The sequence below is a fragment of the Pinus tabuliformis genome, chromosome 3_1, assembly GCF_031772625.1.
Source record: "Pinus tabuliformis cultivar Carrire ecotype Pingquan chromosome 3_1, CPIR1, whole genome shotgun sequence".
Taxonomy (NCBI): domain Eukaryota; kingdom Viridiplantae; phylum Streptophyta; class Pinopsida; order Pinales; family Pinaceae; genus Pinus; species Pinus tabuliformis.
In genome coordinates, this window is record NC_142301.1 from 383,427,732 (window position 1) to 383,438,606 (window position 10,875).

The following is a 10,875-nucleotide window of genomic DNA, read 5'->3' on the forward strand; positions in this document are numbered from 1 at the left end:
TTGAGCTCATCATGTGTCACCATGTGAACCTCTGTCATGATACTCCAACAAAATGCTAACACATCTCTACACACTTCGCGACCCCATGTCTGAACTAGTTGGGTAGCTAATCCAACTGTCATGCTCAAACCATGAGAGTGAACAGCCTGATGCCATCATCAATTGTTCCTCAAACATCCTGCCACATTCTTGACTCATCAAGAATATATCTCCCTAATCCATGCTCAGGTCCATGGAAACTCCATCCATCTACAACATGTCATGATGCTTGATGCCAAGCCATCCCTGCACCATCAATCATACCTGCTCAACATGTTTAAGGACTCACTGCCATGAGCAGCTAACAATGAGCCCCATCTTCTCATCCATCTAAGAAGATGTAGAGGGAGTAGAGCCTGAAGGATCTCCCTCACTAATCAATTCGATCCACCTATCAGGATCCTCAACCTCCATCCTTTGTAGATAAGCAACCCGGTCTTCCTCATGGACATCCGGCCTCACATATACCTCCTCATCATCATCATCATCCTCAACCAACTCTAGCCTTCATGACAGATCCAAGATGCTATCTGAAAGTGACCTGATGACCAATGACTGCTCGGTAAGCTTTGTCTCAACAGTAGACAACCGCTTACTCATGTCTCCCATTCTCTTCTCATCCTCCATTTGCATCACTCCCAACTTACAATCAGGTCTTGTCACACCAATGGGTACATCTTCCCTTCCATCGTAAATATAGAGCTTCTTCAAATGTGGAACAATCATAGCATCAAATTGTTTCATGAATTCCATCCCCAATACAGCTTCATAGTCATCAATCTGCACTATAGTGAAATCAACCTTCCCTGTCCATTCACCAAGTGTAGTGTCCACCCTCTCAGCTATACCAAGAATCTCAATAGGAGGAGAATTCAATGTCTTCATTTGTGCCTTTGCCGGTACAAATTTCAACCCAATTCTTCTCGCAATATCTTCACCCATGAAGTTGTGAGAAGCCCCACTATCCACCATAGTGAGTACATCATCACCCCCAACCTTCATTCGAACATACTCCAATCTGTTCCTCTCAGGAGACCCTCCTAGAGACCACCTCCGTAGTAGCAGAAGCACCAAGTATCTGCATCATCCCAACAAAAGCACCTTCATTCTTTGCATCAGATTGTGCAATAGTAGTCACCTTTGGTTTAGAAGGACAATTCTTCACCGTGTATGGTCTAGCACATATCCAACACTTCAAGGCTTTCTTTGTCTTCGAACTATCATCCGATTTCGAAGCATCATCCTTCTTCTTATCTTTCGGTTTATCGAACTTCTTCTTCCTATCATCAGAAGTCTCATCATAATGCTCCACCAACCTGTCAACAGCAACAAAAGCTTCTTCAAGTGTCCTAATATTCTGCCTCTTCACTTCATTGCGTGCCCAAGGCTTCAACCCAATAATGAAGTTGAACACCTTGTCCCTTTCCGCCATGTCAGGAAGTTCCAGAGCTGCACTTGCAAACTCTCGCTGATATGCTTGTAGGCTTCCAGTCTGCTTTATGTACTTAATCTTTGTCCTTGCTTCCCATGTTTCATCCTGAGGACTAAAATGGGTCTGTAAAGCCTTCTTCATGTCATCCCACGAAGTAATGTCATCAGCACTACCATTGGCAATCTGATCCAACCTCCTTCGCCACCACATCTTAGCATCCTTTGTTAAGAACTGAGCAGCTACCATGACCTTTGTCTCACCATCAGATAGACCCAACCGTTCCAAGTATTTCTCCATGTCCCATAGAAAGTTTCCAAGAGTCTTTGCATTCCTTGTGCCATCATAAGATTTTGGTTCCTTGACCTTCACATGAGGCACTCCTCCACCTGAGTTATGCCTCACGGCCTTCTTCAACACTACGATCTCATCCTTGGCTTCGTCAAGAGTTTTCTTCAAGTTCATGATCTCTGCAAGACCCTGATCCCTTGCTTCTTCAACCTCTTTGACCCTTATTTCAAGTTGTGTACACATAAGATCAGTGTACTCATATTGTGTCCGGAGTTCATCGTGTTGTGTTCGGAGTTCATCGAGTTCTTCCTTCCTCTTTGAATTGGCCTCTTGTTCTTTAGCGAGCAAGTCCATCTTCTTTTCCCAAGAAGTCTCCATAACCTCCATTCTCACCAACACTTTCTCCATAAGTGTGATGGTAGCATCCTGCACACCCTGATGACTAGACCCAGCCTGAGATTCAGCTGCCATCTCTAACAACTTCTTCCTTTTTTGCAATCTAGTTTCGACCATCCAACAGCTTCACCAAGTCACCTGCAATTTGAACCAACCCTTGTTCCACTTGTGTGAAACGGCTTCCTTCACCTGCAAGTACCCTTTCCACTGTCACGAGCAACCCTGCTCACCGGCTTCAAACCGAAGTTCTGTTTCCACCTGTCAAGTATGTATCAGCTTCAATGCTTCAACACCTGAACCTGTTCACAAACTTCAGTGTAGCAGCTTCAACCTTCAATACCCTGAATCAGCTGCTCTGATACCACCTGTCACGCCCCTACACCTGCGGTAGTCTTCCAACCGCTTATAGCGAGGTGCGGCACCACCGAACGCTTTCTTTTCACCAATACTAACATTCATGGACTATGCCTAATTCACTTGTCCTTACTTAGTTTGTGTTTCGCAACCAAGTAAAATTATGTTTATCCTTTATACCAATGAACACCCAAACTCATTCATTATCAACAACAGTTATAACAAGAACAACAATTGCACAGTATAAAGGGAGGGGCAACTCCCTGAACAATGAGTTTGCCCAACAATATATAATAATCAATCTTCTTTTAATAATACAATCATCACAAGTAATGCTTGGCAAACTCCAAGCCAATACTTAGCTTCTTTTACAACATAGGCAAATCAGCCTTTTACAATAACCATGTGCACGCCTTGCACGAAGGGTGGGTGCTCACCTGAGCCACCAAGACACCCTTGTCAATCCCGGCACAAATCTGCACTCAAGACAACCTTGGGCACACCTTGCCCAACCCTCGACCGGCTCTAAGTAACACCAAGACTGCGCCTTCAAGTAATGCGCATGAGTTATGTGCACTCCCTTCCAAATCTGCGCACTTGTTTACCCTTGAACTCTATGCGAAGTTGTCCAAGCTTGATTGCTTGTTGGTTTCAAATGAGGTCTCAACGCATACAATATATATGCACACCAACATGGGTGGTGGCTCTCCAGCCGACCCCCAAAATAATATTAACACACCCTTTGCACGCGCCCAAGTATGTGTCGGCCTCGCCCATACTCTTCTCCACGCTCGTTGGGTATAAGTTCACCGTCGCACTTTTGCCTTAGCCATTTTTCATCGTCGCACTTCTTATGTCGCACTTCTTTGCATTGTCGTGCAGAGCACGCCCGCCCGTGCGCCTGCGCGCCCGCCCCTGCGCCCGCGCGCCCATCGTGCAGCCCGACTCGCTGATCGCCCGCACCTGCGCTCGCGCCCGAGGACCTTACACTGGGACTCCTACTACATCTCAACTGCCTGACCATGAGATTCGTCTTTCAGTACCAGAATCTCCCCCCTAGCTTACTTGCTAGACAACAGTCTTCCGCAAGTTACTTGCACATTGTGCAGGGCTATCTGATCATCACCAGAATTAGTCTCTTTTCTCTTTCTCTGCATATCCCTACAACGCAGATTTTCCTCCCCTCCCCTCCTTTTCTCTGGAAAGTCTTCCAGTTAGGGGAGGTAGTTATGGTTGCAATCACAACAACTTTTTTTTTTCCAAAAGAAAACTTCCTCGTTGAGAAGTTACCAGCTTTTAAAAGAAAACATTTCTTTTCTCTCAAAATAAAACAAATATTATTAAATTTCAAACAGATAATGATTATCATATTCAGTTTGTATTTACCACAGTAAACCAAATATTCACATTTTTCGTGGGACATTACAATGTATAAATTAATATTATATCTTAGAAAACTTTGGAAACTTTGCATTATATATTAAATATATTTTTTTTTAAATCCCTAGTATATTTTAAATAAAATTAAACAGAAAAAATATTCTAAAAAACATTTTAGTTATTAATTACACTACAAATTTATATAATATAAAATAATTTTTATATTAAATTTCTAAAAAAATTTACTTATTTTTTAATCCTATCCCAAAAATATCTATTATTAATTTTTTAAATATCTTAAATATAAATAGTTATTACATACCATGATTATTCCACAAGAAAGAATAAAACAAAAAAAATATTTAAAAAAAAATCAATTTATTAATTACACTACACATCTATATAATATAAAATATTTTAAATTTTAAATTTTTAAATTTTTTACTTTATTTATTAATCGTACTCCAAATATTCACTAAAATACTTATTAGTAATTTTTTCCATTTCCCCGATGTAAATAGTTATTGCATACCCTAACTATTCCATAAGAAATAGTTACTTCCCAAAACGTTATTAGTTAGTTTTCCAAACTCTACACCTAGAGAGGAGGATTTAGCTCGAAAAAATAATAGTTTTTTCAACATGATTTTACGAAGTATTATGGAATCTAGATTATAAGTAAAATTTGAAGATTCTGTCTGTTCTTAAGGGTATTGATTATATTTACTGAATTAAAAAATATTCAAACATTTTAAAATGGTAAACCACAATGTTATTTGTAATTCACCGGTGTTAATTGTAAGGTTATTTGTTTTGTTTATGATGATGTTGGATTGTTTTATATGTTAGAAAATTTTTGGAAGTCATATCATCATAGTTTTGTGTATGTTTTTTGAGGTAAAAATCACATTATCAGAGTTGCGAGGTAAAAGTTACATCAATAGAGTTTTTCGACTCGTTTAGCACCATTAGTGTGGTTCATTGTCAAGACTAAATGAAGAACAGACATCAAGTTAAATAGATGAAGAGAAGATAAATAACAAGCATCAAGTTAAATAGATCCAGAACAAGCATAAGTTAAATAGATGAAGAGAAGTTTTTTTAGTTGTTATAATATAGTTTGACTAAATAAATAATATTATTAAGATTTTTTTTTTTAAGTTTTACCATTTATTATTTTCATTTAGTTTTAATTTTTTAGAATTAATTGTTTCCATTATCTAAATTTGACCAAAATATTATTTTTCTTTTATTGTTTTGATTATTTAATTTTGACTCAAATATTATTTTTATTATGATATTGATTTTACTAATTGTTTTAGTATTTTGATTAGTTATGTTTGATCTAAATATTATTTTTATTTTTACATATTCATTTCATTAAGATTTTCTTTTGATTAATTACTTTCCTTAATTCAATATTAAAATTTATATTCTAACTATTATTTATTTATATTAAAATATTATTTTAAGTTTTATTTACATGAAAAGTTTATTTATTAATAATATTATTTATTTAGTCAAATATAACCAACTAAAATATTTTCTTTTCATCTATTTAACTTGATGCCATGAACTTGTTCTTATCTTGTCGTGACAAAGAACCATATATGGTTTCAACCACACGAGATGATGAACCACATATGGTTTCAACCACACTAGATGGTTCGAAACCCATTGACAAAACTCTGATAATGTGATTTTTTATCTAAAGTTTTCTTACTTTTCATAATATAGATCACATAGCCTAAATTCTGTTTTTAATTATTATTATAGTTTTTAATAAAATTATAATTTAATGTTATTTTAATATATAAATCAATTTGTTGTTTTGGTTTTCTTTGAAATTTTGAATTGGGTGAGCTTTATAATTAATTTTTTTTTTTTTTTTTTTTTACTTTTTAATTTTAATTAAATTTAAGATTTAAAAAAGCAATAACAAAAATAAAAACAAACATTTAAATTATGTAATTATTTATGACTGAAGTTAGTTGGAATCTTAGTTAATAAGAAACCAATCATTTTTCAACAATGCTTTTAAGTTTTCTCTGAACAAATTATGAAATATGGAAGGACAATGTCAATGCACTAGTTTTTAAGTTTGATTTTTTGGAGTTTCTAGCTGATTTTTTGGTGTGAAAAAATTGTAGCAAAATCTTGATTTGGGTTATTTAAACTCATTTTTTTTACTACATATATGGATTCAGCACCATCAAAAACCCATGGGGTACTTTCATTCGGAATAGTTGAAATGTCAAACTTGTCATTTCAATAAATTTGTGGTGAATTCTAGACAATTTAGATATGAAAATAAACCGGAAAAGTTTCCAAAAAATCACACTCAAAGACCATTCTAAACAAATTAGATACAAAAGTAGACTGGAAAAGTTTCCAAAAAATCGTACTCAAAGACCACTTGAATGCGAATGAGGTGTTTATTTATGTGATTAGAAGATCCTAATAAATTGATGGTGTCATTTAATTAAATTGTTTTTTACCAAAATTATATTATAATATTAAATTAAAATTTTAAATATAAAGCAAAATAATATTTTTAAATATAACCAACTTATATTCATCTTAACTCTGAATCTACCAAACTTAAGGAGGGATCAAATCACTTTTCACTATAAAAGAGATTTGCATCTCAAAAGATTTGATCCCTTCACACTTTGTAGATTTAGAGATAAAATGAATTTAGGCAAGCATAATTTTCCCCACTAAATAAGAAATAATCTACATGAATACATTGGGTCAATACCATGGGGCATTTTTAATTTTATTTTTATAGGATTATTGTTATTTTGTTATTTTTATTTTACATCATGTTACTTTAATATTTTTATTTAATTTTAATTTTATTATGTAATTTGACCAATTCAAAATATACCATACTAGGTTGTTGCCTTGTAGAACACTTTTAGGTGTAATAAATTAATGGCCTAATCTAATTAGATAGTTTTTAAAATTGAAATTAGAGAATAATATTTGATGACTATTTAAAATGTTTTGTTTGGGAAAAATAGTAATATTTGATTATTTAAAAGACAATTCTAAATATAAAAGTGCATTTAGCCTCACACGTAACTACTTGTATTTTGTCGTCTTCATAACCTGTGGGATTGTACTTTGTCCTTTTGGTAAAGGATATTTGTTTTCGTGTGGGATTGTACTTTGTCCTTTTCGTAGAGGATATTTATTTTCCTCTCAGTAAATCGGGTCTCTCAATTTTCAATTATATTTGTCTTCCTTTCTCCTCTTAATAAATCGGGTCTCTCCAATTTCAACTAACAAGGGGGTATCTCGAGTTTCAACTATATTTGTCCTCCTCTTTCCTCCTCTCAGTAAATCATGTCTCTCGAGTTTCAACTAACAAGGGGGTCTCTCCAGTTTCAACTATATTTCTCCTCCTCTCTTCTTCTCTCAGTAAATCGGGTCTTTTGAGTTTCAACTAACAAGGGGGTCTCTGGAGTTTCAACTAACAAGGGGATTAATCAGGGCTTCGAGTTTCAACTAACAAGGGGTTCTCTCAAGTTTCAACTATATTTGTCCTCCTCCCTCCTCCTCTTAATCAGGTCTTTCGAGTTTCAACTAACAAGGAGGTCTTTCGAGTTTCAACTAACAAGGGGGTCTCTCGAGTTTCAACTATATTTGTCCTCATCTCTCCTCCTCTCAGTATATTGGGTCTCTCGAGTTTCAACTAACAAGGGGGTCTCTCGAGTTTTGACTATATTTTTCCTCCTCTCTCCTTTCGAGGTTCAACTAACAAGGGGGTCTCTCAACTAACAAGGGGATTAATCAGGTCTTTCGAGTTTCGGGGGATTATTCAGGTCTTTCGAGTTTCAACTAACATGGGGGTCTCTCGAGTTTCAACTATATTTGTCCTCCTCTCACCTCCTCTCAGTAAATCGGGCCTTTCGAGTAACAAGGGGGTCTCTTGAGTTTCAACTATATTTCTCCTCCTCTCTCCTCCTCTCAGGGTCTTTATATTTTTCCTCCTCTCTCCTCCTCTCAGTAAATGGGGTCTTTCAAGTTTCAACTAATAAGGGGGTCTCTCGAGTTTCAACTATGTTTGTCCTCCTCTCTCCTCTTCTCTGTCTCTTGAGTTTCAACTATATTTGTTCTCTCTCCTCCTCTAAAATCGGGTCTCTGGAGTTTCAACTAACTCCCTGCTCTCTGAGTTTCAACTAACTGCTTCATCTCAGTAAATCGAGTCTCTCGAGTTTCAACTAACAAAGGGGTCTCTGGAGTTTCAACTATATTTGTCCTCCCTCCTCTTTCCTCCTCTCTCTCGAGTTTCAACAAACTCCCTCCTCTCTCGAGTTTCTAACTTCCTCCTCTCTCCTGTTTCAACTAACTTCCTCCTTCGGGTCTCTCGAGTTTCAACCAACAAAGGGGTCTCTGGAGTTTCAACTAACAAGGGGATTCTCGAGTTTCAACTAACTCCCTCCTCTTAGTAAATCGGTTTTGGAGTTTCAACTAACAAGGGGATTCTTGAGTTTCAACTAACTCCCTCCTCTCTCGAGTTTCAACTAACTCCCTCCTCTCAGTAAATCGGGTCTCTCAGTTTCAATTGAAACTCTCTCTTTTCAGTGAATCGGGTCTCTCGAGGTTCAACTAACAAAAACTCCCTCCTCCCAGTAAATCGGGTCTCTCGAGTTTCAACTGAAACTCCCTCCTCTCAGTAAATCAGGTCTCTCGAGTTTCAACTAACAAAAGGGTCACAAGGGATGAACGTGGGTCTCTAGTTTCAACAATTTCACATATCTCGAATTACCAATTAAAATACACCTCAACAATATAAAAATACATTTAACTTAAATATTACAATCTAATTATTAGGAAAAATAGTTTTTTTTTTCTTTAATTTGATAATATGATTTTAAGTGAAATTGTATTTTTTTTTTTTAAATATTTTTGAAATATATAAATAAATTAGACGCCTTGAATATTTAAACCTTCCGGATTAAACAAATTCGTAAAAATATTAAAAATAATTGATCGATTAAAATTTACTCAAGCATCTAAATTTATAATTCTCAAACATTAAAGAATTAAAAAAAAACCAAAATTTACCCAACCATCTAAAATTATAATTCTCAAACATTAAAGAATTAAAAAAACCCACCGAAAAATGAAAAAGGAAAACAGAAAAATGGCCTCGTTTGACTACCCGAGGAAACCATGGAAAATATTAGGACATTTTGACCCGTTTCCGTTAATGGAAGCGCTTCTCTGTTGTTACACGACTTATTATTTATATCGATCTCTCCCTTTCCTTCGATCCTTGTGCTTACTCATCGTATGTTGTGTTGGATCTGGCCTTCGCATGGACCAAGCGGTTGGGTTTAGCCAGTCCAGTTAGGAAGACTCTAATTCTGGTACGTTACCCTTTTGCTTCTCTGATTTCAAAGACTCTGATTTATGGATCCTTTTGCTGTTCTTCCATGGGAATTAGGTCGAGAGTGTCTCCTAAGAGTGCATTACCATTCTCACGGAAATGTCAAAGCCGTTTGCAAAACCTGGGAGGCCGTTGTGAAGCACCCCCAGTTCTATGAAGACAGAAAAAAGCTTGGGACTTCCGAGCAGTTGATATATTTGCTGGAACTCCGGGAATATCTGGATGACACTCATCCTAATCTACAAATGGTGGTTTCGGTGATTGACCCTCTGCGAGGCACACGGAAAACACTTCCTCCCCTTCACAATGGGATTCCACTCTTTCCTGACTGCGTTTGTGTCAACCAAAAGCTGGTTTTGTTCGGCGGGTGGGATCCGTCGAACCCCGACCAAGTGGAGGGACTCAAAACTGTTTTCATCTTTGATTTCTCGTCGAGTAAGTGGAGCCGCGGGGCGGACATGCCGGTGAGGCGATTCTCCGGTGCTTTCTCAGTGTCATCGCAAGGACTCATTTACGTTGCCGGCGGACAGGATGGCAATTATAATCTCCTCTCATCAGCGGCTGTTTACAATGTGTTGGAAGACGAATGGAAGCTTCTTCCCGACATGAGCCAAGGACGGGATGAATGCTATGGCGCATTCCTTCACGGCAAATTCTTCGTTATTAGCAGTGACAGTGATGAGGAGGGTGATCTAATCGGGTGGAGTGCGGAAGTTTATGATCCAGAAAGAGGGGCATGGACAACGCTGGAGAATATGTCGGATACCGGGGGAGACCCACGGCAGTGTCTGGTTGTTTCTTCTTCCGGGCGGTTGTATTCGTTTGAGAAGCAGCAGGGAGTGGCGGAATACGATTCCGATGAAAACGTTTGGAGGGTGTTGGGTTCTCTTCCTAAAACCCTTGACAGGATTTCGTGTTGTATAGCCTTGCATGACAAGATTTTTGTTTACGGTTATCGTGAGAGAAATGTTAAAGTTTGCTATATGTATGAGCCCCCACCTGTCAGAACTGCAACAGAAGAGCAAGCGGAAACGATTGGGATGTGGACTACGATTGAGAGATCAGAAAACTCTTATCTGCTCAATGGACAGAGTGTTGACCGTGCCGTTACTTTTGAGATTTGAAGCTAAGTAACAGTTATAACCTTATTGTAGGTTGAATACAGCTAAATTAATCGATGCGTAGGAGGAAATTTCACATTGTGTTATCATTGAATGGACATTGGTAGTAGACTTTAGAAAGCAATGTTGTTTTTTTCGATGAGTTTAGATGTGTTTAATGGAATGAAGTTGGTTTATTGTTAACTAGGAATTGTATGACATGTTGCAATGGGAACTTTATAAGAAGAAGTTTAGAAAATAGTAGCATAAAAGACTGTAGTCAAAATTTTATGCAATTTATTTATTTATCAATGTTTTTGTTTATCAATGTTTTTGTGAGAACAGTTTTAAAATTTAAATTTTGAAGAATTGAGTTATATTATGGATTATGATTGCAAGATGGGTTCATTACTAAAATTACCTTGTGTGGAAATAATAGACTATTTTATTGAATGTTTCATCATTTCAATATATATGATTTATTT

The 10,875-nt window shown here is 36.7% G+C and overlaps 1 protein-coding gene and 1 pseudogene across 1 annotated transcript; one reads left to right on the forward strand and one right to left on the reverse strand.

Annotated features, from left to right (window-relative positions):
* LOC149187329 (N-terminal acetyltransferase A complex catalytic subunit NAA10 pseudogene) overlaps positions 1-2,146 on the reverse strand; it is a 64,042-nt pseudogene extending 61,896 nt beyond the window's left edge.
* A 7,167-nt stretch (positions 2,147-9,313) lies between these two features.
* Positions 9,314-10,414, forward strand: LOC149187330 (F-box/kelch-repeat protein At1g80440-like). Its single transcript, XM_089409626.1, has one exon. It carries the CDS (start codon positions 9,314-9,316, stop codon positions 10,412-10,414), a length of 1,101 nt encoding a protein of 366 aa, XP_089265752.1.
* The last annotated feature ends 461 nt before the right edge of the window (positions 10,415-10,875 follow it).

What these genes read in the sequence shown, in the direction of transcription:
- LOC149187330 (XM_089409626.1), top strand. Translation starts at nt 9,314, where the DNA reads ATGGATCCTTTTGCTGTTCTTCCATGGGAATTAGGTCGAGAGTGTCTC.